The following is a 24,049-nucleotide window of genomic DNA, read 5'->3' as shown; positions in this document are numbered from 1 at the left end:
CCCCCGCCCGCACTGCGTGGCCGAGGGCGCGCGCGCTCCAGACCCTCCCTCCGCCCGGCGTGGTCGAGGGCGCGCGGGCCCGAGCCGGGGGTGGGGTCGCCGCGGGCTCGGCCCCCTCAGTTCCCGCGCTCGGGCCCTGCCGGGGCCCAGGAAGTGGCCCTAGGCCGCGGCCCTCGCTCCGCCTCCTCCCTCCCGCGCTCATCACCTGCTGGCCCGGCGCTCGCGGGCGGGGGAGGAGGGCGCGAGGGGGAGCGCGCGGGCGGACAGGCGCCGGGTCGCGGGAGGTGAAGCGCGGCGAGGATGGCGGCGCGGGGCCGGGGACTGCCGCTGCTGCTGCACGCGCTCTCGGTGCTGCTGGCGCTGGGCCCCATCGCCGCGGCGGCCAAGCTCAACATCCCCAAAGTGCTGCTGCCCTTCACGCGGGCCACGCGCGTGAACTTCACGCTGGAGGCCTCTGAGGGCTGCTACCGCTGGTGAGGCGCGCGGCCCACGGCCGGGGGAGGGAGGGCCCTGGAGGCCAGGAGGCCGGCCGGCGGGAGCGCGCTGCAGGTGCTCCGGCTCGGGGAGAGCGCGACCGCGGCTCGCGGGGCTGGTCCGGCGGGGCCTGCGGGCGCGCGCGGCCTCCGGGCCGCGGCGGGCGCCGGGGAGCGTGGGTGGGGGGGACGGCGGGGGGCCGGGCGCGCCCCCAGCAGGCCCGCGCGCAGCAGGTGCGCCGGCGCGCGCTCTCCGGGCACCCGGGCGGCGGCCAGGCGGTCACGGCCGGCCCGAGCGACTGGCCGCGCCGGACTCGGCGGCGTGCGCGCGGGTTGCCGCCACTGCGCATGGCGCTGCCTGGGCCTCCGCGCCGCTCGGGCTGGAAGGGAGCGGGGCCTGGCCCGCAGCTAACTGTCTATTTGTGGTTTGTGCGCCAGGAGGGGCTCAAGAGTCGGCCTGACTTGAGGAAGGGCGTCCGAAGCTGTGGAGGGACCCGGGAAGGCCCTACCAGGGAAGCGGGTCTTCAGGACTTCCCCTGGGGGGAGAGGAATGCACTGGAGCTCCTGGGCCCGGGCCGGGGATGGGGGTCCACGTGGTCTTACTTCCCGTTCTTGTCCAGGACTCCGGGGAGCGGGTGGTCAAGGCCCTGCAAAGCCCTAGTCTGGAGACGCAGGTTTCTTGATTTTGTCTAGTGATGGGAGACTCATCCCCGCCGCCGGACTGGTGTGGGAATTGGGTTTGTGGAGAAGCCTGAAAGGCGTGTGTGGGAAGAATCATATCCGTTCAGCCTCTTTGGGAGGAACATAAACCTCTGATGGAAGGTCTTGCGGGGGAAACCATAGGGACCCATTTTACAGATGAAAAATGAAACGCAAGGAATGGTTGGTGATTCACCCCAGGTTGTCCAGGGTGGGGTCAGGCTTTGTGCTGGAACCTCAGGCTTTTTTCGACAACTCCCCTCCTGGCTTACTGGGGAATTCCAGGATTCTACGTTCATTGTGGGGGGGTGGGATCTTGGAAACCCCAGAAACTAATGAAACTAGAGGCCTCTGCTCCCCCTCTTTCGCCCTAGACAGAGAGACCTGGGTAGGCAGGGTGATGTGGTCCAGACCTTCTGTCCAGCGGACTGAGAAGGACCGAGAAGAATGCAGCTTCTACTCTTGCCTGGTGGAGACAGCCCCGGTGTGACTGAGGCCCCACCCACACCTCACAGCCCCACCTTGCTGGAGATGAAAGGAGGCTCTCTGGGCCATGGGCATCCAGGAGACACTTCTGCCTCTCCCTTTCTTTACCTGTTCGATGCCTGGGTCAGTGTTGAAGCTTACCAAGGTGTGATCACTGTTACAGAGAACCAAATGTGTGTGTATGTTTTAAGTTTGTTTGCGTATCAGTCTGCGCGTATATGCAAGGGTGGTCCCCAGAGCTCAGAGGCACGTTCTTCCTCAATAGTACTACCTGTGGCTATTTATTTTCGGAAAGTCAGCCTCCTGAAATAAGGTCATGCTATGTCAGCCAATTGTATTTTGTGTTTTAGCGCATCATGCACCCGGAGGGTCTTGGTCCTGGCTTGGTATCCGAGGCTGAGCTTCGGGCTTAAGGTTTTCTGTATCCTTGACTAGGGCCTTGTCTTGTGTGGGAGGATGAGCTGTAGTCCGTGCTTTCAGGAGATAGGTGCTTGTTCTCTGGTTGAAGTTGTCTGTTCTTCCTGATATATGGGCAAGAAAGAGGAAGCCGGTTATTAAAAACAGCTGACTTCAAATGAAGCCCTTTGGATGACTTTGGATGCTATTTCCTTTGAGATTCTATAACTGTACTTTTTTTCCTGAAGTAACCTTTTTTTTTTCCCCAAGTACATTTTCTTTTCTGAGAGACTCTGGTGGTTTTTAATTTACTTGTATAGCTTCTTAGGAGGAAGGGAAAAAAAAAAACCATTCCTAATCTCTCATGCATCAGAGAAGTGCTAAGTACCTTATAACTTGTTTTGCATCTAATCCATAATTTTTATTGCAAATGTGTGACTGCTTAGCTTAAGTGTCTCCTCAGAGGTGTTTTGCGGTTGTGATTTTCCCCTTCACAGGAAAATCTTCCATCAATCAAGCTTTGAAAATACTTATTTTTAGCAGAGCTGTTCTTACTTGAGTCCTCTGTTGCTTTAGTTTTTGAAGAATCTCCTCTGGAGATTTTAAGAGTTGGCATGCAGACAAGCTATATATCCGTAATTATCTAAACCGGGGAGGAAAATACCCTCTTCATCCAAGAAGTTCATTGTTAAGTCTGAGATGAAGAACAAAAAATAAAAAATAAAAACTCTCCTGGACCTTGGGGGAATTTTTGCTCAATCCTTTGAATTTGGGGCCAGGCTCCAAGTTGACTGAAATCACTGTATGCCTCAGCCAGTGGCTCTAAGTTAACTTTTCCTGTTTCTTGATTTTGTGGCATCAAATAATCGGACAGTTTTCCGGCCCTAGGAGCCATAGAGATCGTGTAGTCTAAACTGCCCACATTGTCCTCTGAGCCTCAGAGAAGGGCTCTGTGTGATGTCGCATAAATACAGGTGGCCCCCAACTAACGATGGCTCCACTTAGATTTTTCAACTTTACAATGGTGCGAAAGTGATACTCATTCAGTGGGAACAGAACCTGGAGCTTTGAATGTGGATCTTTGCCCAGACTGGCGACACGCAGTAGGACACCCTCCCGTGACCCTGGGCAGTGGCAGCCGCTGCAGCTCCAGGCCAGCCGTGTGATCACAGGGTCAGCCACTGATACCATTACAACCATCCTGTACTCACTCAACCTTCTGCTTTGCACTTTCAGCACAGTATCCAGTAAGTTACACGATCCACTCAGCACTTTATTATCAAACAGATTTGTGTGAGAGGCTTCTGCCCAACTGCAAGCTAACGTCCCTGTTCGCAGCACGGTTAGTGTAGGCCAGGCTGCCACACTATGATGTTTGGTATGTTTGGTGTATTAAAGGCAATTTCGACTTCTGATATTTTCAACTTCAGATGGGTTTATCGGGGCCTAACCCCGTCATAGGTTGAGGGACATCTGTGGTGAAGTCTCTGAGTTGTGTGGGAGCTCACAGGGATGCCCCCATTCCCACCCCATTCAGGGGCTTGTGGCCTCGGTTGTATTTGCTGGGCACTGATTAAATCCTTCCAGTTGCATTGCTGGTTATGAGTTAAGTTTCTTATTCTTTCTTGCTATTTTGTGTTTTTGAAAGTGTTCCATGAAGTATCTTTCATTAGGATTTTTTTTTTAAGATTTTATTTTTAAGTAATCAACATGAGGCTTAAAGTCACGACCCCAAAATCAAGAGTTGCATGCTTCACCAACTGAGCCAGCCAGGTGCCCTAAATCTTTTTTTTTTTTTTTTAAGGTATCCTTTTATATACAAAATGACATTATATAGAAAGTTGGGAAAGTAGAGAAAAAGAGAAATATACTGTAATCCTTCAACTGTAACACAGCCAGTCACCACTTGGGCTTCCTTCTAGTCACTAATTTTCCCCCTTGGAGCTCGTACCTGGTGTTTGGGCCACTCGGTACCCTCCTCTGCCAACCACCAGCTCACGTTAAGACTCAAGTATTTTTCTCTGGTGCTTCATTATCTTCCTAAGCTTTAGGTGTCTGAGCACCATTCTGCTTGGTAGCTGTTCCATCATCTGCTCATGCTTTTCCCTGTGGTTGAAGTCCCAGGATGTTCTGGTTTCCCCAGTGGGCTGCCCTGTCTTGGAGAAAGTGAGTGTCTTAGGTTGGTACAGCCTGAGGTGAGGATTTGGTTGTGGGTGCTTTATTTGAGAGGGTGCTCTCCTGGGAGGCAGGACAGGGAAGAGAAAGGAGATGAGCAAAGATGGGGTCCCAGAGAAAGTCAGTGTGACCCTTGGGGTTGAGTTTCACCTCAAGTCCACCTCCTTGAGGTAAGGGGGAGAGCGAGCTTTTGAGCTTTTCTGTCACCCGTGATCAGCCAGCCATCAGTTGCTGCCGGGGCAAGGGGGTGTTGCACAACCTCCGGGGCCTCCGGGTGAGGCAGGCCTCTTGGCAGGGGGTGTCTGACTGGACAAGGTTCTCTGTGTACACCATGAGCTGCCGTGCTGCCCCCTGCTGAGGGGAGGCAGATCGGCCTCGTAAAAGGCATCCCATGGCCCCCACTAAACCGCTGTGCCCAGAATTCTCCCACTTTCCTGTTCTGGAACGTCTCCCCAGGGCACTCTGGAGCTGCCTGGTGTGTCTGCCAGGCTTGGTCCTGAAGCAGGGTGCCCTTCTCAGCCACAGGTATGAGGATTCTTGAGGAGGCAAATGGGAGCCCTTCCGGCTGCATGGGTCCCCACACAGTGGAACTTGTCCTTGGTGTGTGTTCTGTCCCACGCACCTCCGCTCCCCTTGGGAATCCGTGGGCATGAAAGAGCTAACAGTCCCTCTGTCCTTGCTGACCTGTAGTGGTGTGAGGTCCAAGGCCAGCAGCACCTCCCGGGCCCTCTCTGCCCGCCCCCCCCATGGAAGGAAGCAGCCGGTCCCCTTGCAGCCTGGGGAACGTGGGAGAGAAAGGGTGAGGGAAAGGGTTTCCTCTGGCTCTTCCAAAACCCCCTCTACACGCTGAGCGAAGCTGGAAAGTCCTCCAGCCCGGGTGCCTTCTGCTGAGCTCCCACTCAGCCTGCAGGACGGAGGCTGGTCACATGTGGGTAGCTGGACAGGTGAGGAGGCAGGAGAACCCAGGGGAAACTGGAGAATCAGGCACTAACATTAAAATAAATTTACAGGGTGAAAGCTTAACCCAAAAAGTGGGTTTCATTCAGCCAGAGGCCACCAGTGCTCACTGTGAAGAATCATCCTGCCCAAACGCCCATGGGGGATGGGGCCGGGGGCAAGCACTGATCAGCAACACAAATTTCACCCATGAGGGCTGGGGGTCCACTTACCAGGTGATGGATATTTGTGACTTAAAACTGATCCAGGCACGTTCCTGGTCCTGGGTCATGGGATAGTGAAGAAGCAGATGGCGGCCTGCTTCCCTGGAGCCTGGAGCTGTTTGGGAGAGTTAAATAACCAACTAAGATGAAAGAAATGGCTACATTTCTTGTGGCGGTAAGTCTGTGAAGGACATAAAACAGCGTGCCCTCCCTGAAGGTGACCTGGGACCTGAGCGGGTACCAGCCGGAGGGAGCAGCAAGTGCAAAGGCCCTGAGGAGGGGCCACACTGGCTGGCAGAGCACAGAGAAGGCATGTCTGGTGAGGGGAAGGGTGAGGTTAGAGAGGTTGGCAGGGGCCGGGCCATGTGGAACCTTGTGGGCTGTGGTTAGGAGACAGGGAGGGGCTTGCCAGGGTCAGGACTTGGGCCGTGGTAGCCTGGGACCAGTTGGTTCTCAGGGCCTTGCTCTCTGCTCTGCATCTGCCTCAAGGGCTACCCGTAGTTCTGCCTCCTGCAGGGCTGGTGGGGCCTTGCTCAATTCTCTTCAACGAGCCGCGGAGGGAGGTGCCAGGAAGTGTGTGTTGACTTGAGTTGACCTGGTACTGGCTTGTTTTCTTCTTGCTTGCTCTGCGGTCTGCTCTGCCAGCCCCTCTGGGTGGCTTCCTCCCTGCAGGCCCTGCCTTTGCCGCAGAGGGGCTGGAGCCCACAGGTAGATGGTGGGGGGCTGTGCTTTCCTCTGCCCCCACCCACCCCTGCTCTTAGTACATCTCTCACTTCTCCTTTCTGGACTCTCGCTTTCTGGCCTGACCCTCCCACGTCCTTGGGCTCCTCTGCCCAGCTCCCTGCCTGTGTTCTGAGGAGTGGGGAATGGCTCCCCCAAGGCAGTGGGGCACCAACGCGCCCGACACATGGTGTGTGAGCGGCCCCCCTGTCACATTGGGAATGGGAAAGATTTACCCTTTCAAAATCCACTGTCGGTCCTTTAGAGTTCCTCAAAATAAAAGTTTATTTCTGGTGCCAATATGCTATTTACCTTTCTTGTTTTTTTTTTTTTTTAATTGTGGTAAGATATTGTAAAATTTAGCATCTTAATCATCTGTAGGTATACAGTTCAGTGGCATTAAGCACGTTCTCACCGTTGTGCCACCATCACCACCCTCTAACTCCAGGGCTTGTCCGTAATCCTCAACTGAGACTCTGTTCCCATCAGACAGGAAGTCCCCCTCTTCCTCCCCACCCCAGCCCCTGGAAACCACCATTCTCTTTCCTGAACACCTTTGAATATTTGCCTGTCTCTTGAGAGCAGGCAGATGGGCCCAGAACTTTGCAGGCAACCGTGTCCCCCTCCCCCCAGAGTCTAGCAACATTGTTTTGATTCATGTTTGTTTTTGTGGTTACCTGAGATGTATGGCAAATGATAGGGGCTGTCCATTTACCCTAGTGATACAAGGTTTCCTTTTAAAGTACTTTTTCTTTAAAGAAGGATCAATTTAAAAGAAAAAAATAAGAAAAAGGTACAAGGCTTACCTGGCTGTGACTGGACCGGGAGGGCAGCATACAGAAGGGGGCCTGGAGGTGGGGACAGGTGGGCAGACGAGCAGGTGTCCCGCCGGCTGCCCCATGGGCCAGAGATGCACATCCAGAGGCTTCACCTATTGCAGAGGGGTGTGTGACAGTGGGAACCAAAACAGAATCAGTTGTTGTGTTTTTTGTTTTTGCCAATCCCTTTGTATTATTTCCCCACTTAATCCTAAAAACAAAACCCCTTTTTGGTAAGAATGACTACTCACTGCACAAATGGGGAGCCAGGGATCAGGAGCCGGTGATTGGAAGAGCCACATTCAAAACCAGGTTGCTGACCCCAGAGCCAGCTTGATTCTGGGGTGCACGCGGAAACATGCCAGCACTTCTCAGCTGGTGGTTGGTTTCATAAAACCCATGACACTTTTCAAAAGCAGTATGAAAGATATAGGTGGGGTAGTGATTCAGGACAGTGATTCTGCCAAAATCTGGGAGCCCAGGCCCTCCCCATGGGCAGCCCCAGGTAGGGGCCAGAGGCCTCTGGCCCTGTTTTGAATAGTCGTGCATTCAGCACAAGGGAGTAGGGCAGTGTCTGGACCAGGGGTCTAGGACCAGGCTGGACTGAGCCGTTTTTCTAGGAATATGACCTTGGGCTGGTGACTTAATATCCATGTGGAGGTCTCCCGAGGTATCAGATGGTTTTTTGTTTTAGTTTATTTTTAAGTAGGCTCCACACCCAACGTGGAGCCCCAGCGTGGGACCCTGAGAACCCACAACCCTGAGATGAAGACCTGAGCTGAGATCAAGGGTCCGACACTCAACTGACTGAGCCACTACCCAGGCGCCCCTCAGATGGGGGTTTTAATAGGATATTCGGAGCAAATGAAACATTTGGGGTCCATTTTGCTCTGTGCCTGACAGAATAAGCACCTAATAAATACAAGGGGTTTTTGGTCTGTTTTTTGCTTTAAAAAAAAAATACCAGTAGTCTGAATGAAATCAAGCAGTAAGCCTTAAAGAATCCAGTCAGGGGTGTTTCTTTTGTCTAGACTCTTCTGACTATACGCAACAGGAAACTCAAACCAAAATAGTTTAAATAAAACAAAGGAATGTGGCGTTGGCTCCCAGAACTGGAAGCCCCGGTGGAATTTGTTTCCCGCTTCTGTCCTGCAGGGGTTTACGCGATTGTCAACAGGACCTGGATTCTTGGTCCTCGTGTCTCGGCTTTGGCCAGGTGCTCTCCTGGGGTAGCAAGGTCACAGGTCCAGCCATACAGACCCCAGCCTCAAGTATAGTGGGGCATAGGCTACATACAGCAGCCATTCTGGCTGACTCACCTGGGCACGTGCCTGGGTCTGAACCCCTCTCCTGTCAGGTGAGCACAGAGCCGATTGGCCAGACTGCAGCCACCTGCCTCCTAGTGTGCGGAGGAGTGTGAGCGCTCTGGAGCCTTATGGTCTGCAAGCGGAGGAGAGGCAGCGCCCACGGAACAGCTGGGTGCCATTACTGAAAGAGGCGGATGGAGGCTGGGCAGCCAAAATCCAGCACAGGTCCCCCTATGGGAATGACATCCTCCTTGCCTCCTGTTCCATTTAGGACATTTGGTGAAATTAAGTTTATAATTAAAAACCTTCTCCTAAAGAAAATTCCAAGCCCAGATGGCCTGTCTGTAAATCCTATGAAAAATTTAAGGAAGGAGTAGTACAAGTTTTTTTTTATAAACTCTTTCAGGAAAGAGACAGAGTGGTTAATTCCTAGGTCATTTTTATGAGGCCTACGTTCCACTGATTGCAAACCAGACAAAAACATTATAAGAAAAAGAAATGCACAGGCCAAAAGCACAAAATTCTTTCACAAAATAATAAGAAATCAAATCCAGAAAAATATTAAAAAGGGTGATGAGTCATCATGACCCACTGGGGTAAATCCCAGGAATGCAAGGTTGGTTTAACATTAACAAGCAGTGTAGTTCACCACATCCATAGAATTAAAAGCCATATAATTAATTGTCTCCATAGGTGCAGAGCATTCAGTGCCCATTCATGATAAAAATCTGTAGCAACCTAGGAGTAGAAGAGAATCTATAACCCGATAAAGGGCGTCTACAGGAACACGTACCAGAGTCTTGTGCTAGGGGCAGTGGAGGCAAGAAATGAACAAGCCACAGGCTCTGTCCTCACACTGTCTCTGAGGGAAGTTGGACAAGGAAGAGGGTCATTGCTGAGCCATTGCCTTGAGCCATTTGGGCTTGCTGATCCTTTGCCTTCAATGCTCTTCTCCCAGATATTCGAAGAGCCAACATCTGCCTCTCCTTCAGAGACATCTGAGGCGGTGTTCATATGTCACCCCCTCTGTTAGGCTTCCTCTGACCATCCTGCCTTTCCCATCCCTGCTTCATGTCTGTCCATAGCCCTATTGTGTAAGATCCTATGTTCACTTACTCGTTTTGTTTATTCTTGTTTCCCACTGAGATGTAAGCTCCACGAAGGTGGGGATTAATGCATATTTTATACTTTGGTGTATCCCCGGTGCTTAGACCAGTACCTGGAATATGGCATTTGACCCAGTAAATACGGATTTGGTGAATGAAAGAATGAATGACCCCAAGGAGGACCACTGGGGCTGTGGGGGCTGCGAGGAGATGGGGGAGGAGGCTTGGGGAGGGGTCCATGGAAGAGTTGCCATTTACGATGAGCCATGAAGGCCGTGCAGCGGGAGAGCTTGGAGAAGGGTGTGTGAAGTGGCCGGAACAGCAGCAGCAAAGGGATGGAGGTGCCAGAGCTGGGAGCAAGGGGGAGGGGGCAGGGGGAGGGGCGGGCTTCTGAGCAGAGGTTAGACTCCAAGTCCGGTGGCTTGGGATCTTGCCGGCGTTGCGGCCTTGGGTCAGCAGCCCTGTCCTGGGCCTGAATCTTTGCTTGTGGTTCTGAGGATATCTGCTGTTGGGGTTGGGGACCCATGCTGAAGCTGCCGTGGGTGCCCTGACAACAGGGACTGGGGTCAGGCTTCGCTCAGGGAAGGGGACGGGCAGGCTGAGGCATAAATGATCACGATATAGAAGGACCTGCATTGTCCGCCTGCCTGCCTGTCTGCCTTCATTTATTTTTTAAGATTTCATTTTTAAGTGATCTCTACACCCAACATGCGGCTCAAACTCACAACCCCGAGATCAAGAGCCGTACACTCCACCAACTGAGCCAGCCAGGTGCCCCTGTCTAACTTTCTTTAAAAAGCAAAGTTCTTGTGGTCTGAACTGCACCAAACACCCCTCATTTGGGAACCTCCTTCTATTTCCTGAACTTGGGAGCTTACTATGTACAAGGCCTATGATGAGAGCTTTATATTTTCTGTCCCATCTAATCCACCCCAGTCCTTTGTGGCAGGAATGGTTCTTATTCCATTGTGTAGATGAAGAAACAGAGGCCCAGAGAGGCTAAATCATTTGCTTAAGGTCACACAGCAGGTGAGTGGCAGCACCCCACTATCTTAGGACTTCCCCTTGCAGCAAGCAGACAGCCACAGACGAGAGAACAGAGTGAGGCGTGTCACCATCACTAAGTGCTGCTTACCAGACTGCACCAGGGGCCCAAGGAAGCCCTTGGAACCTGTCCTATGGGTGGGGGCGGGGGGTGCTGGTATGTGGGAGGGTGGGCAGACCTGCTGACGGCTAGCTGAGATGTACAGAGGAGCCACGTATGTGCAAGCTGCCACACCACGAATTCTTTCTGCAGAGTGGCAGTTAATTTAAACTGGGGAGCGGGGGGCAGAGGAAGGCTCTTTGGCAGAAAAGCTGTACCAGCCAGGACCTGTTTCTTTGGTGGAACATGATGCTTGTATGCAAATGAATTGGGTTGTGGTAGCAGGGCCCTGGCTTCCGGGGGTGCAGGTGACACTGGGCATCTCAGCTGTCAGGCATAGTTACTACTTGTCTGTCTCCGAGCCCTGTCCGCCCCCCCGCCCCCCCGCCGGTCCTTCCTGAGGATCCCATGTGCCATTGCCCAGGTTGTGTTCGGCTGCTTGCTAGCTTTGTGTCACACGGTGCACGGTTCACCCTTTCCTCTGTCCCAACCAGAGAGGGGACCTCCCTGGTGTTCAGAGCTGCTGATACTGCTGTGTAAGGCTATGCTGTCCTTGTGTTTCTGGAAACCTTGGAAAATGGCAGTGAATACAGTAGCACCAGAGAGAAGGTTGGCCGGGGGGTGAGGCTCCGTCCCTCACTCTCCCTGCGCCCACAGTCCCCCCACTGCCAAACTGCAGACACTTCCTGCCACTGTCAGGCGTGGGCCTTTTTTTATGTAGGGCCCATGTTGGAATTTACTATTTCCTACAAAATGGCTCACCTTTTTGGATATTGGCGCTGTCATCAGTATTAACATTTATGAGCACACAAGTTTGCTATGTTTTTCCTAAAACACTTTAAAATGAAAGAATAATAATTGAAATACATAAAGAGCCCATTAAAAATAGTTCATCTGTGTATCCTGTCTGGTGTTGTGTGTGTCATACCCTGGGGAACACATCATGAAGTGGGAGAAATACCTGACTTGTTGCTGTGATCCCTGGCCCTGCCACTTACAGCTGTGTGGCTTTGGGGAAATTGCCAGACCTCTCTGAGCCTCAGTTTCATTTTCCCAGATAGGCCTGCTGGAGGGTAAGTAATCTGACGGTTATAAGTATTCAGCTCTAGGTTTAACACATGGTGGACAATTCCCTTTGTTATCTTCTACCCTCTCTCTGTATTAGTAAGGATTCTCTAGAGAAACAGGACCGATAGCATATAATTTTATTATATATAAAGAGATTTAGTATAAGGAATTGGCCCATGTGAATATGGAGGCCCAGAAGGCCCAAGATCTGCAGGGTGAGTTGGCAAGCTAGAGACCCTGGAGAGCCATCCAAAAGGCTGGCAGGCTGCAGACCCAGGAAAAACTGGTGTTTCAGTTTGAGTCTGAAGGCAGGAATAAGCCAGTGTTCCAATTCAAAGGTGGTCAGGCAAGAGAAATTCTTTCTTACTTGGGGGAGGGTCAGCCCTTTTGGGCTATTCAGGCCTTCAACTGATTGGGTGAGGCCCACCGACATTAGGACAATCTGCTTTACTCAGTCTATAGGTTTAAATGTGAATCTCATCCAAAAATACCCTTGTAGAAACACCCAGAATAATGTTTGCCCAAGTAACCTCTTGGCCTAGTCAAGCTGACACATGAGATTAATTATCATACTCCCCCAGCACACTTAATATATTTTATTTTATTTTTTTTATTTGAGAGAGAGAGAGAGAGAACAAGCAGGGGAAGGGAGAGGGGGAAGCACACTCCCCACTAAGCAGGGAGCCCAACACAGGGCTCAATCCCAGGACCCCAGGATCATGACCTGAGCTGAAGGCAAATGCTTAACCGACTGAGCCACCCAGGTGCCCATATATATATATATATTTTTTTAAAGTTTTATTTACTTAAGTAATATCTACACCCAACATGGGGCTCGAACTCACGACCCTGAGATCAAGAGTCACATGCTCTTCCAACTGACCAGCCAAGTGCCCCATACTTTTTATTTTAATCAAAAAATGGTCCCCGGAGGGCTCAGCACTAGCCAGATATGAGGTGCTCCTGCCCATCATCCCTCTCTTTATCTCCTCTGGTGCTCCCTGTCTCTGCCTGGCTCAGTGTGATTAACAACTGTTTCAAGAATTACCCGTCCTCCCTCTCTGTAGAAGGTGATTCATCTGTTGCCAGATCCTGGAAGCAGTAACATTCCAGGATTGCCTATGTGTGGCCAGCCCTTCTATGCGCAGCCCCGAGAGGAGCCAGCCTGACTCTCCAGGACCACGTATCTGTAGGGTGTTCTGAGCCCACCTGGAGAGCCGTGGGATGCAGAGGCCACACTTCTGTGTAGCCTGGAGGGGACTTGAATAGCAGAAAACACCAAATTTGGCCTTGGATCATGTATGTCCTGGCCCCGGCTCTCGGCATGGCCTATAACCAGTCCCCTCTTCTCTCTGAGCCTCAGTTTACTTTCCTGAACAATGAGGGCACAGCAGTAGTTCTCTTAAGTTGTGTCCACTGTTAGGGGGAAATGTTTGCATTTAGAAGTTGAAATAGTACAGAAGAGAACAAAGAATAATGAATACCTGTACTCCTACTATCAGAATTCGCCATTGTCAACAATTTCTGTCCTTGTTTCTAGTCTGCTGCCGCCACCTGGTGTTTTTACCCCCGACCCGTGGCAGTCTGGAGTTGGAGTTGGAGTCCCGAGGGTACCTGCCCGACAAGTTCCCGACAAACACTTCCCAATGTGCAATTCGTAATTGCACTCCAACTCCAACCTCGCCATGACAGGGGCACATAATCGCTGCATTCTGTGGTTCTTTTGTGCCTCTTAAAAGTATGGCCGAAGTAGGCAGGCCTCAGGATGTGCCAGAAAGATCAGATAACTGAAAAGAGAGAGCCCTAGGGCGCCTGGGTGGCTCAGTCGTTAAGCGTCTGCCTTCGGCTCAGGTCATGATCCCAGGGTCCTGGGATCGAGCCCCGCATCGGGCTCTCTGCTCAGCGGAAAGCCTGCTTCTCCCTCTCCCACTCCCCTGCTTGTGTTCCCTCTCTCGCTGTGTCTCTCTCTGTCAAATAAATAAAATCTTAAAAAAAAAAAAAAAGAGAGAGCCCTTCTGTTGGTAACAGAAACACCACCCAAGGCTGTTGTAAACCGTCCTGTCGGGGCCTGGCATGAACCCTTCCAGCTTCAGATGCAGCATCCTGGAGCCAGAGAGAATTCGGGGGAGACATTGGTGGGAGGGGGATGTGGCACGGTCTGTCCAAATCCTGAGCGCCCGCCACACCTGCCAACGTTTCTCGGCACTTTAGCATTTCTCATGAGGTGCTTTCTGGCCCGCCCAGCCGCCCGGTGAGGAGGGAGTGTGGCTCCCATTGCCCCAGCTTAGCCGAGGTGAGCAGGTGCAGGGACTGGAGGCTGCCTCCCCTGCATGGGATCCCACTGTCTCCTGACTGGGCCCCGGGGACAGCCTGCTCACCACAGGCCCCAGGATGCAGTGGGTGCCCCCTTCCAGGCAGCTGCTTTGTCTTATCTGGAGGCTGCACCTAGCGCCCTTGTTATCAGCCCTAAGTGTGAAGAGGGAGGGAACTTTCTCAAGAGGTGCTAAGAGCGCTCCAGCGCCCGCCAGCTCCCAGGCCGGTCCTGGGCAGGGATTAGAAGATATCCCCAGGACAAGTGGTGAATTGGGAGCAGTGTTTGCCTGCCTGGCTGTCCATCTGCAGACCGGTCCTCTGCCTTCACCACTCTCCTCATGTGGTGATGAGTGCCCACGGGGCAGCTGGGCCGTGTGTCGAGGTGATGGCATCTGGGATATGTTGGGTTACATCCTTAGTTAAATTAATTCACCTATTACTTTATTTTTTTAATTTTTATTTTTTAAATGTGTTTATTAGCGATCAAACACAAGCGGTGGGGAGGGGCAGAGGGAGAAGCAGACTCCCCACTGAGCAGGGAGCCCGACGCCAGGTGTGGGGCTCAATCCCAGGACCCCGGGATCATGACCTGAGCCAAAGGCAGATGCTTAGCCAACTGAGCCACCCAGGCGCCCCTCACCTATTACTTTAATATGGCTTTTTAATAGGAACTTAAAATAATAGGGATGAATTGGTGGAGCACAGGATTTTTAGGGCAGCGAAGCTGCTCAGTGTGAGGTCATGGATGGTGGGTACACATCCTCATACAGACCGTACAACCCTGAGAATGAACCCCCACGTAAACTGGAGGCTCTGGGCGGTAGTGATGTGTCAGTGTGGGTTCCCCAGTTGTCACGAATATGCCCTCCTGTGAGGCATGTTGACAACGGGGAAGGGAGTGTGTGTGTTTGGGGGGTGGGTAGAGAGTATGGGAACTCACCGTACTTAGCACTCAATTTTGTGTGAACCTAAAACTGCTCTAAACAATAGTCTATTAAATTGATTTCACCTGTTACTTTTGTTAACAAGGCAATTAAAATCTACTAAATGTGATCTGCCATATTTCTTTTGGACAGGGCTGCTTTAAGGCCCACACCTGGACTTAACCTGGCCTGGAGTGAGCGGTGTGGTGTCTCCAGCCAGGCCCTGAGCCTGGAGGGGCCTCTCAGTGGGGTGGGGGCTGCGGGAGAGGGACTCCGGCCTCTCCGGCTTAACCGGGGCCAACTCCGTTCTTCTCTCACATTAACTCGCTGCTGTGAGGCAGCGGGAGGAGAGGTGGCTGCTCCTATTTGATTCTTGAGGAGACTGAGATTCAGAGACTAGGGAGGTATTTTCAGCCCAGACCGGGAGCCCCGATGTCTGGCCATCAGGGGCCATTGAACGAGACAAAGACCACGTTGTTTCTCAAACGGGGAAGTGGGAAATAGATTTTTTAGAGCAGTTTTAGCCTCACAGAAACTGAGCCAAAATTACAGAGATTTCCCATATTGTGTCCCCTTGCCACATTCCCCACTGTCAACATTTGTTGCAATCAGTGAACCAAATCCACACATCATTGTCACCCAAAGTCCATAGCTTACATCATGGCTCATACTTGGTATCATACATTCTGTGGGTTTGGACAAACATAACGACTTGCATCACCATCATAATATCATACAGAATAGTTTCATGCCCTAAAAATCCTTTGTGCTTTCCCTGTGTATCCATTCCCCCTTGTCATTTTTTTTTAAATTTTAAATTGTGGAATAATTTTAGATTTACAGAAAAGGTGCAAAGATAATACAGAGATTTCCTTATACCCTTTACCCAGCTTCCCCTAAAGTTCACGTGTTACACAACCAGGAACGTTGGTCAAAATGAAGACAACACTGGTGAATAGTCACCAACCTCTAGACTTCATGGCCGTTTTCCCATGGAGTTTCTTTTTCTGCTCCTGGATCCTGTCCGGGATCCCACATTGCCTTTCTTTGTCCTGTCTCCTTAGTCTCTTATGCTCTGTGTGAGTTTTCTAATTTTCTTGTTTCCAGACTCAGTTCTGTGTGTGTATACGTGTGTGTGTGTGGTTGAACAGGCTTTGAAAACTATCTTAGAGGGGTGCCTGGGTGGCTCAGTCGTTAAGCGTCTGCCTTCAGCTCAGGTCACGATCCCAGGGTCCTGGGATCGAGTTCTGCATCGGGCTCCTAGCTCAGTGGGGAGCCTGCTTCTCCATCTGCCCATCCCCCGCCCCCGGCTTGTGCTCTCTCTTTCATGCTTTCTCAAATAAATAAAATCTAAAAAAAAAGAAAAGGAAAAGAGAAAACTGTCTTAGAGTCGCAGAGCTGCTAGCAGCTAAACGGAGTGCGTTTCCAGCATGCTGCAAGGCTCATTGCCACAGGCACCTCCTCTCACCTCCTTATCTGGGGGTGTGTTCCTGCCCACTTTGTCGTCCTTCCCTCGTCACTGCCAGGCTCTTTCCTCAGAAGAAATCCCTCTATGGGGAGACCACAGTACATTTCCTCAGGGGCTTGGGGTTCCTTCCTTGACAGTGGGTGAGCTTTGTGTTCTGAGTCCTTTCAGTGGAGGTGTTGATCCGTGTCCGGGCGCGCCGCCGGCTGCTCAGCGTGGGTCTGTGATGTGTGTGCCACGCCACACCGGCACCCTTAGGTGTGTGTGGCTGTGCTGCTGTGCCTACCCGGCCCCGGGAGAGACGCTCGGTGACAAGCCAGAAGACTTGGAGATGTCTTTTTGGCTGTGTTTCACACCATTGCTTTTTACACCAGGCATTTTTTTTTTTTTACAAGTTTCTTTCTGAATACTCCAGATCAATGGTGTTCCAGTGAGTTTAAGCAAAGGTCTGGGGAGGAAGCAAAGACGGTAGTGCCTGCTGTGTTCAGGGCACTGTGCTGAGTGCAGGCCCTAGGAATGAGTGTTGGACCCTCTGCACAGGGGACACCCCTTCTCTGGGTCCTGGATTACACTGTAAGTGCCCTGAGGGCAACACCTGGTTTTCTCCTCTGTAGAGTGTGGAGCAGATTAGGTTGTGCTTCTGCTTAAGAACCCCCAGTGGCTTGTCATTGCTCTCAGAATAATCTAAACTCTTTGCTTGTGGCCTCCAGTGCCTCCCTGACCTCAGCTCCTGCCATCTCCTTGACCTCAAGCCCTGCCACCTCCTTTAAGGACTTTTTTTTCCAGTTTTGTTGAGCTATAATTGATGTATTAGTTTAAGGTGTACAACATAATGAGTTGATACATGTGTATATTACAAAATGATCACAGTAAGTCTAGTTACCATCCATCACTATACATAGTTACAGTTCTTTTCTTATGTTGACAACTTTTAAGATCTATTTCCTTAGCAAAGTTCAAATATGCAGCACAGTATTGTTAACTGTAGTAACCATGCTGCACCTTACATCACCAGGATTTATTTCGTTTATAGCCAGAAGTTTGTACTTTTTGATCCCCTTTGCCCATTTCCTCCATCTCCCACCTCTGGCCGCCACCAGTCTCTTCTCTGTTTCTATGAGTTTGGTTGCTGTTAGACTCCACATGTAAGTGAGATCATACAGTATTTGTCTTTCTCCCTCTGATTTATTTCACTTAGCATAACACCCTGAAGGTCCATCCATGTTGTCACAAATGGCAGGATTTCCTTCTTTTTTATGGCTGAGTGATATTCCGGTGTGTGTGTGTGTGTGTGTGTGTTACACATTTTCTTTATCCATTTGACCATCGACGGACACTCAGGTTGTTTCCATGTCTTTTGTGTGTCTACTGTGAATAATGCTGCAGTAAACATGGGGGTGCAGATATCTTTTCAAGTTAGTGATTTCATTTGCTTTGGATATATTCCCAGAAGTGAAATTGATGAATCATATGGTAGTTCTATTTTTAATTTTTTTGAGGGAACCTCCATACTGTTTTCCACAGTGTCTGCACCAATTTTGCATTCCCACCAACAGTGCGTGAGGGTTCCCTTTTCCCCATATCCTTGCCAACACTTGTTATCCCTTATCTTTTTGATAATAGCCACTAATAGGTGTGAGGTGTGAGATGTGGTTTTGAGTTACATTTCCCTCATGATTAGACTCCAAATTTTGAAAAATTCTCAAGAAAAGCCATCAGCAGCTTGGAGTGGTGGTTAAGAGCACAGGCTTTGGTCAGTGCCTCCCGTCTCCTTGACCTCAGCCCCTGTCCATCTCCTCGACCTGAGTCCCAGGCCTCAGATCGCACTATCCCTCATGTTCTCGGAGTACTGCTGGCTGCCCCCACCTCAGGGTCTTGCCCAAAACACCAGATCTTTGTATGGTAGGCACTGAGAGGTCTCCCCCAGCAGCTCCCCGGAGCACCCTGTCTGCAGAGAACTATAACGGCACTTGCTCACTCAGCACTCTCTGCGTAGTATCCACTCTGCTCATTCCCGCTCATTCCCATCCCCTCTCGACCCTGAAACTGTCGTCAGCCTATGCCGTAGGTGAGAAACCATGGCACTGACCTTGGCTCACTCCCCCAGTCGTGCCTTCCCTTCATCCTGTTGTTGTCAAGTGCTGTCTCTCCATGGGAAGGCTTCTCATAGATTTTACTGGTCTATTTATGTATTATCTGCCTTTCTCCCCATCCTTACCTTAATGTCAGCTCCGGGCCCACCAGGACTTTACGATTGTTATCTTTACAGTCGGTGATTTCCAGGTTTGCCTGCTATGTGCCAGCCAGGCCTGGCCCAGAGGTCAGCAGAGATCCATGGCAGTTCCTCTGAACCAGACACCGGAGGCAGTTTTCCCACTGAGAGAGAATTATTCCTAGTTCCACAGACTAGTCCTGTAAGGCGACCATCTACTGAACGTGGAGGTTATTCCCATGTATTTCGTCTCCTGGCTAATTTGCTCAGTGGGAGTGTGCGTGTGGAGGTCCCATGCACTCAGGGGGTCACGCTCTTATGAGAGGGGTGTCAGCCAAGCCCTATTTCTCCCCGGGTGGGAAGATCCTGGACACTGCCCACCTCTATTCTGTGTTTGTTTGAGTCTGGGACAAAGCCCCGGATGGGGAACTGCAGCTTTGGCTTCGGGGCCCAGCTGTGCCTTTTGGGATAGCTCCAGAGAGTAAATTCTGACCTTCTTGCCACAGGTCATCAACCCGGCCAGAGGTGGCCAGTATCGAGCCGCTGGGTGCGGAGGAAGCGCAGTGCTCCCAGAAGGCAGTGGTGCAGGCCCGCCTGTCCCAGCCTGCCCGCCTGACCAGCATCATCTTCGCCGAGGACATCAGTAAGAGCTTTGAGTGCCCTGTGGGGATCTCTGGTGGGGACAAGAGACAGGAGACACCCCACTGAGACTTTGGCCACACAGTCCACCAGTGCGCTAGGCCGTGCTCGGTCTCTTGTTGGGTCAGAGGATGCTCAGGCAGGACCCACCCAGGCCCCTCCCACCAGCTCTGTGTCCTGTTTTCCCTCTCTTCGAGGCTGCCTTTCATTTCTAAATAATTATTTGTCCCCCAGATAATTCCTCAATGGGTATTGAATCAAAATGAAAAAAGTTGTTGCAATTCTTTTACTGCCCACGTTTAATTTAACATATTATGGGGATAAACTTCTTAGAAGACAATTAATGTCATTTTCCGTCATGCTTTTCTTCCATTTAACATGATACGAAGTTTTCATTTTTATAGGGTTATTTGTGAGGGCTGAATACCATTCCTCACAGGGGCTTGTCCTGTAAGGATCCCCTTCTATTGAACATTTACATTGTTTTCAGATGTTTGTTTCAGTGTTATATAGAAAAATAAATATATTTGTACAGAGAACAGTTTGGGTTAAGTTATTTTCTACCAAGGATAGATTCCCAGTTTTACATATGAGTATTTTTAAGGCTTTTGATGTAGTGCTTTCTAACAAGGGACCATGAACGGTGCACAAGTGGTTTTCTACGGGGCCTGGAGAATGGGCAGGATGATCTTGTGTCACATGCTGTTATTTTTACAGTGGAGAATTCCCTGGGTAATGCCATTTATGTATCTTATTTATGGAGCTAGTAAAAAATGTCTGTGTGCTTGCTCACACAACCCTTTCATTCTACAGTACAGTTGATGGTCTTGTGTAAAAACACCAGTGTAAGCAAACAAACTCCGGGTGCCATTCCTAATTTCAGCGTAGGGACAAGCATTCAGAACAGCATTATCTTTCTGGATGCTAATTCATCATAATGTATCCTTGTCTTTTAATGTAATGGTCACAAAACCAGATTCTCTCTGAGGAGTTTTCTCGCACACAGCTTTAAATGCAGCTACTCACCTTGCCAAAGTACAAGAGGGGCAATGAAAACGCCCCCAAGCCCTTACTCCGCACAGGTCCGTGCTCACTTTCAGAAGGCCCGTGTGCTGGTCAGCGGCTTGGCTGCTGAGGGTCAATGTGGTTGTCCCAGCTCCATTTCGTGGTGGTGGTTTTGTTGGAGGCTCTCATCCTTGCCAAAGTGCGAGAGCACCTGACCCATGAGACTGTGGAGGTGGCGTGGTGCTCAGGGCAACGCTTTCTGTGCCAACCCCTCCATTCCCATCCCTCCAGCCACGGGCCAGGTCCTGCGCTGTGATGCCATCGTCGACCTCATCCACGGCATTCAGATAGTCTCCACTACCCGAGAACTCTACCTGGAGGACTCGCCCCTGGAGCTGAAGATCCAGGCTCTGGACTCTGAAGGTGAGGATGGGCCCCTGGCAGTCTGTGTCTTGGTCCCCTCACGTCCAGCCCTGCTCTTCCCCCATGGAGGGCGACTCCAGCCAGGATGGCAGAGTTGGTGCTGGGGAGACACTGAAGAGGTCAAGACCACTGAGTGTCCCCCAGGCCCTCAGGGGCTCTCAGTTCTTGGCCTCTGCAGCAGGGCCCGTGAGATGAGAGATTTGGCAGTCCCTGGAGGCCGATTCCATGCCTGTGCCCAGGACTGTGCTGGGTAAAGCGCATCTTTGGGAAGCTGACATCCGGTGTCTTGGCAGCAGTGGGAAGCTGGGAGAGGCTCACTCGGTCACCACGCTGGAAACAGTGGGAGTGTTCTCCTTGCCCAGCTTTGAGGGCTGGGGTTGGCTTCCTGGTCCAGACGGCAGGGCGCACGTGTGCACATGTGCTCGTGTGCCGCGACACATCTCTGTGCTGGCCCGGGCACCGTGATTCACTTTACTTCACTGCAGTCCAATATAGGATTGTCCTGGGGTTCTTATAAGATCTGTCCTTGGACTGTCTTGGCTGCAGCCTGACCTCTTCGAAGCTGAGCAAAGGAAAATTTGTAGGTTAAGATTCCCATTGGAAAAAGTAAGTCAGGCAACAGATGTCTTTCAGATGAGGGCTATTCCCAAAACTTAAGCCCAGTCCTTGGCTCACCTTGTCTTTGAAATCTTCCCTGACCACTCCAGCTCCCTCTGCTTAAAAATAAAATTCTCTAGATTAGGATTTCCCAGCCTAGGGTAGTATCCACACTTGGGCCTGGATAATTATTTGTGGTAGGGGCTGTCTAGTACATTGTAGGATGCTCAGCAACATCCCTGGCCTTCACCCATGGGAGGTAGTAGAATTCCCCAAGTTTTTTTTTAAAGATTTTATTTATTTGACACAGAGAGAGAGAGCACACACAAGTAGGCAGAGCAACAGGCATAGGGAGAGAGAGAGAAGCAGGCTCCCTGCTGAGCAGAGAGCCCAATGTGGGGCTTGATCCCAAGACCCCGGGATCATGACCTGAGCCAAAGGCAGACGCTTAACCAACTGAGCCACCCAGGTGCCCCAGAACTCAAATTTTGATAACCAAAAGTATCTCCAGTCATTGCCCAATGTCCCCTGAGGACAAAATCACTGTTCTGGAGGATCAGTCAGGTCCCTCCTTCCTGTCTGTTCATTTATCAGATAAGCTGCCTGACTTCTCTGAACTGTTTACTGGTTTATGAAATTGAGATAGTGGTGCTTTTGTGGGGGTTGCAAGGATTTGGTGAGAAGTGTGTCCAGGGCTTAGTGCTGGGCAGCACAGAGCGGGTCTCAGCCATGTGGCATCTGAGCCGTTCTACCTGCTGGGCGTCCTGCCAGGTGCTGGGAAGGAAGAGCTGGCTTCTGCCCCAGTAGCTCAGGCTGTAGGGGAGCCCACATGCATCTCGGTAGGTGCTGCTTGTCATCAAATCGGATGTAAGGCAACCCAGGGAAGGTTGGAAGTTGGGTGTGGGGGACAGAAGTCAGGACAGTTTCTTAGGGACATGATGTTTGACCAAGCCATGAAGAGCATGGTGTTTGCCCACCTCAAAAGGCCATTTTATTCCAGAGGAGAATAAACTTGCAGCAGGGTGGTGGGGTGTGGGACGCAGGATGTAAAGGGTCTTGCATGTCCCACATGGAGTTTGCACTTGGTCTTAAAGCAGAGGGAGCTGGGGAAGGGGTTTGTGCAGTGAGATGATAGGAGCTCCTCTACAGGGCTCTGCAGGGATGACTCACTGATCTTGGGAACAAATGACCAAGTTTGAGGCCACGCTGGGGCCAGGCACTCCTTTGAGCACTTTGCATGCTCTAACCTCATTTCACATCCAGATGATGAGACCGAGGTATAGAGTGTGAACACACACACGTGTGTGCCAGGGGAAGACATGTAGTTAGTATGTAGCTCCAGCCTGGTCGCTGAGTCCACTCTTTTGGCCTGGGCTTAGCAGACTTTTCTGTGAAGGGACAGAGAGTAAATGTTTTAGACTTTGCTGGCCACACCGTCTCTGCTACAACTACTCAGTTCTCCGACTGTTACTCTAAAGCAGTCCTAAGGGTGCATAGTGGCTGTGTTCTAATAAAACTTTATGGACCACCTGCTCTTGACCACTCTGTTTTATTCCCTGTCTTAAGTTACTTAAAAAAAAAAAGATATATATATCATGAAATTCATCCATTTAAAGGTGTACAGTTCGGTGGTTTTTAATATATTCACAAAGTTGTACAGCCATCATCACTAGCTAATTTTAGAACATTTTCATCACTACAGAAAAGAAACCCAGTACCCTTGAGCAGTGACTTCCCATTCTTTCCCCTCTCTGGCCTCTGGCAACCACTACTTTGGTGTATATAGATTTGTCTATTGTGGACATTTTCTATAAATAGAATCATACAATGTATGGTCTTTTGAGTCTGATTTCTTTCACTTGGCATAATGTTTTCAAGATTCATTCATGTTTTATTGAGTATTTCCTTCCTTTTTATGGCTGAGTAATATCCCATTGTATGGATAGAGTACATTTGTTTATCCATTCGTTTGTTGATGGACATTTAGGTTGCTTCTACCTTTTGACTGTTGTGAATAATGCTGTCATGAATATTCATGTACCATTCTTTGTATGGACATGGTTTTTCATTTCTCTACCCAGAAGTGGAATTGCTGGGTCACAGAGTAACTCTGTGTTGCCCCAATGGCAAAGACAGCAGCCCAGTTTTCTGCAGCTTTTGCTAAGCACTGTTTCGTTTGGCTTCTGAGATCTCACAGGTAGGGTGGGGCAGGACCTGGGGCCCGTCTGACGCTGAGTGCCTTGCCCTTTGCACTGTAGTAAGAACTTTTCTAGACCCCAGATGCTCTTATTTGGGTTTCTGGCCAGACAGGGAAAGATGAAGACTACGGGGCGGGGGGTGGGGGGGAGTGGGTAAACAACATGGCATGGTGGGGAGTGTGGCAAATCCGAGACCATGATCCCTTCTAGCAAGGCTGAGCCGGCCACCGGTCCCCAGAGGGACTAGGGTCCAGGAGGTTGGCTCTGTAGACTTTTCAAGAGAACTTGGAAGCTGGATTTATATGTTGCATTTCTTCATTTGAAATGATGGGAAATAATTCAAAAATGTAAAAGCAGCATTGCTTAGGTAAAAACAAATCTGCAGCTCCTAGGAGATCGGGCCTCGGAGCCACCAGTTTCCATCCCCCGCCCCGTTGTAGTGCGTCGACGGGGAACCAGACCTTGTACTTATACTAAAAAGGTCTTTACAGAGTCCTGTCTCCAGAATCATTGCCCGGTCCCAGGTTGGGCTCTCTTGTCCTGACATCCTGTCAAAAGGCTCACGGACAGCAAGCGGACTGCAGAGCTAAGGCCAGCTTGGGTGGCTTGCCATCTCCTCCACACTGGGACCCTGGGAGTCTCGGCATTCAGGCGAAGAGACAAGATGCTGCCCTTCATCCACAGCTTCTTTCCCTGCAGAGGGAGAGTAAGGGGGAACAAAT

At 50.9% G+C, this 24,049-nt stretch overlaps 1 protein-coding gene across 2 annotated transcripts in view; it reads left to right on the top strand.

The window, feature by feature from the left end:
* The first annotated feature begins 252 nt into the window (after positions 1–252).
* Positions 253–24,049, top strand: part of NUP210 (nucleoporin 210) — a 106,258-nt gene continuing 82,461 nt past the window's right edge. Inside the window, exons 1-3 of one of the 2 annotated variants that reach the window (XM_088027107.1) lie at positions 253–473; positions 18,972–19,108; positions 20,401–20,532. In XM_088027107.1, coding sequence (XP_087883233.1) covers positions 301–473; positions 18,972–19,108; positions 20,401–20,532 — 442 coding nt within the window. In that variant the 5' untranslated portion in view covers positions 253–300. The remainder of the gene's footprint in view (positions 474–18,971; positions 19,109–20,400; positions 20,533–24,049) is intronic. The other variant, XM_028101643.2, reaches the window with a different exon arrangement.

The sequence above is a fragment of the Eumetopias jubatus genome, unplaced genomic scaffold (genome assembly GCF_037043125.1).
Source record: "Eumetopias jubatus isolate StellerSeaLion01/CBP00866 unplaced genomic scaffold, mEumJub1_p1.0 scaffold_1, whole genome shotgun sequence".
Lineage (NCBI taxonomy): Eukaryota > Metazoa > Chordata > Mammalia > Carnivora > Otariidae > Eumetopias > Eumetopias jubatus.
Note: the sequence above shows the minus strand (reverse complement) of the source record. Positions and strands in the feature narration are given on the sequence as shown.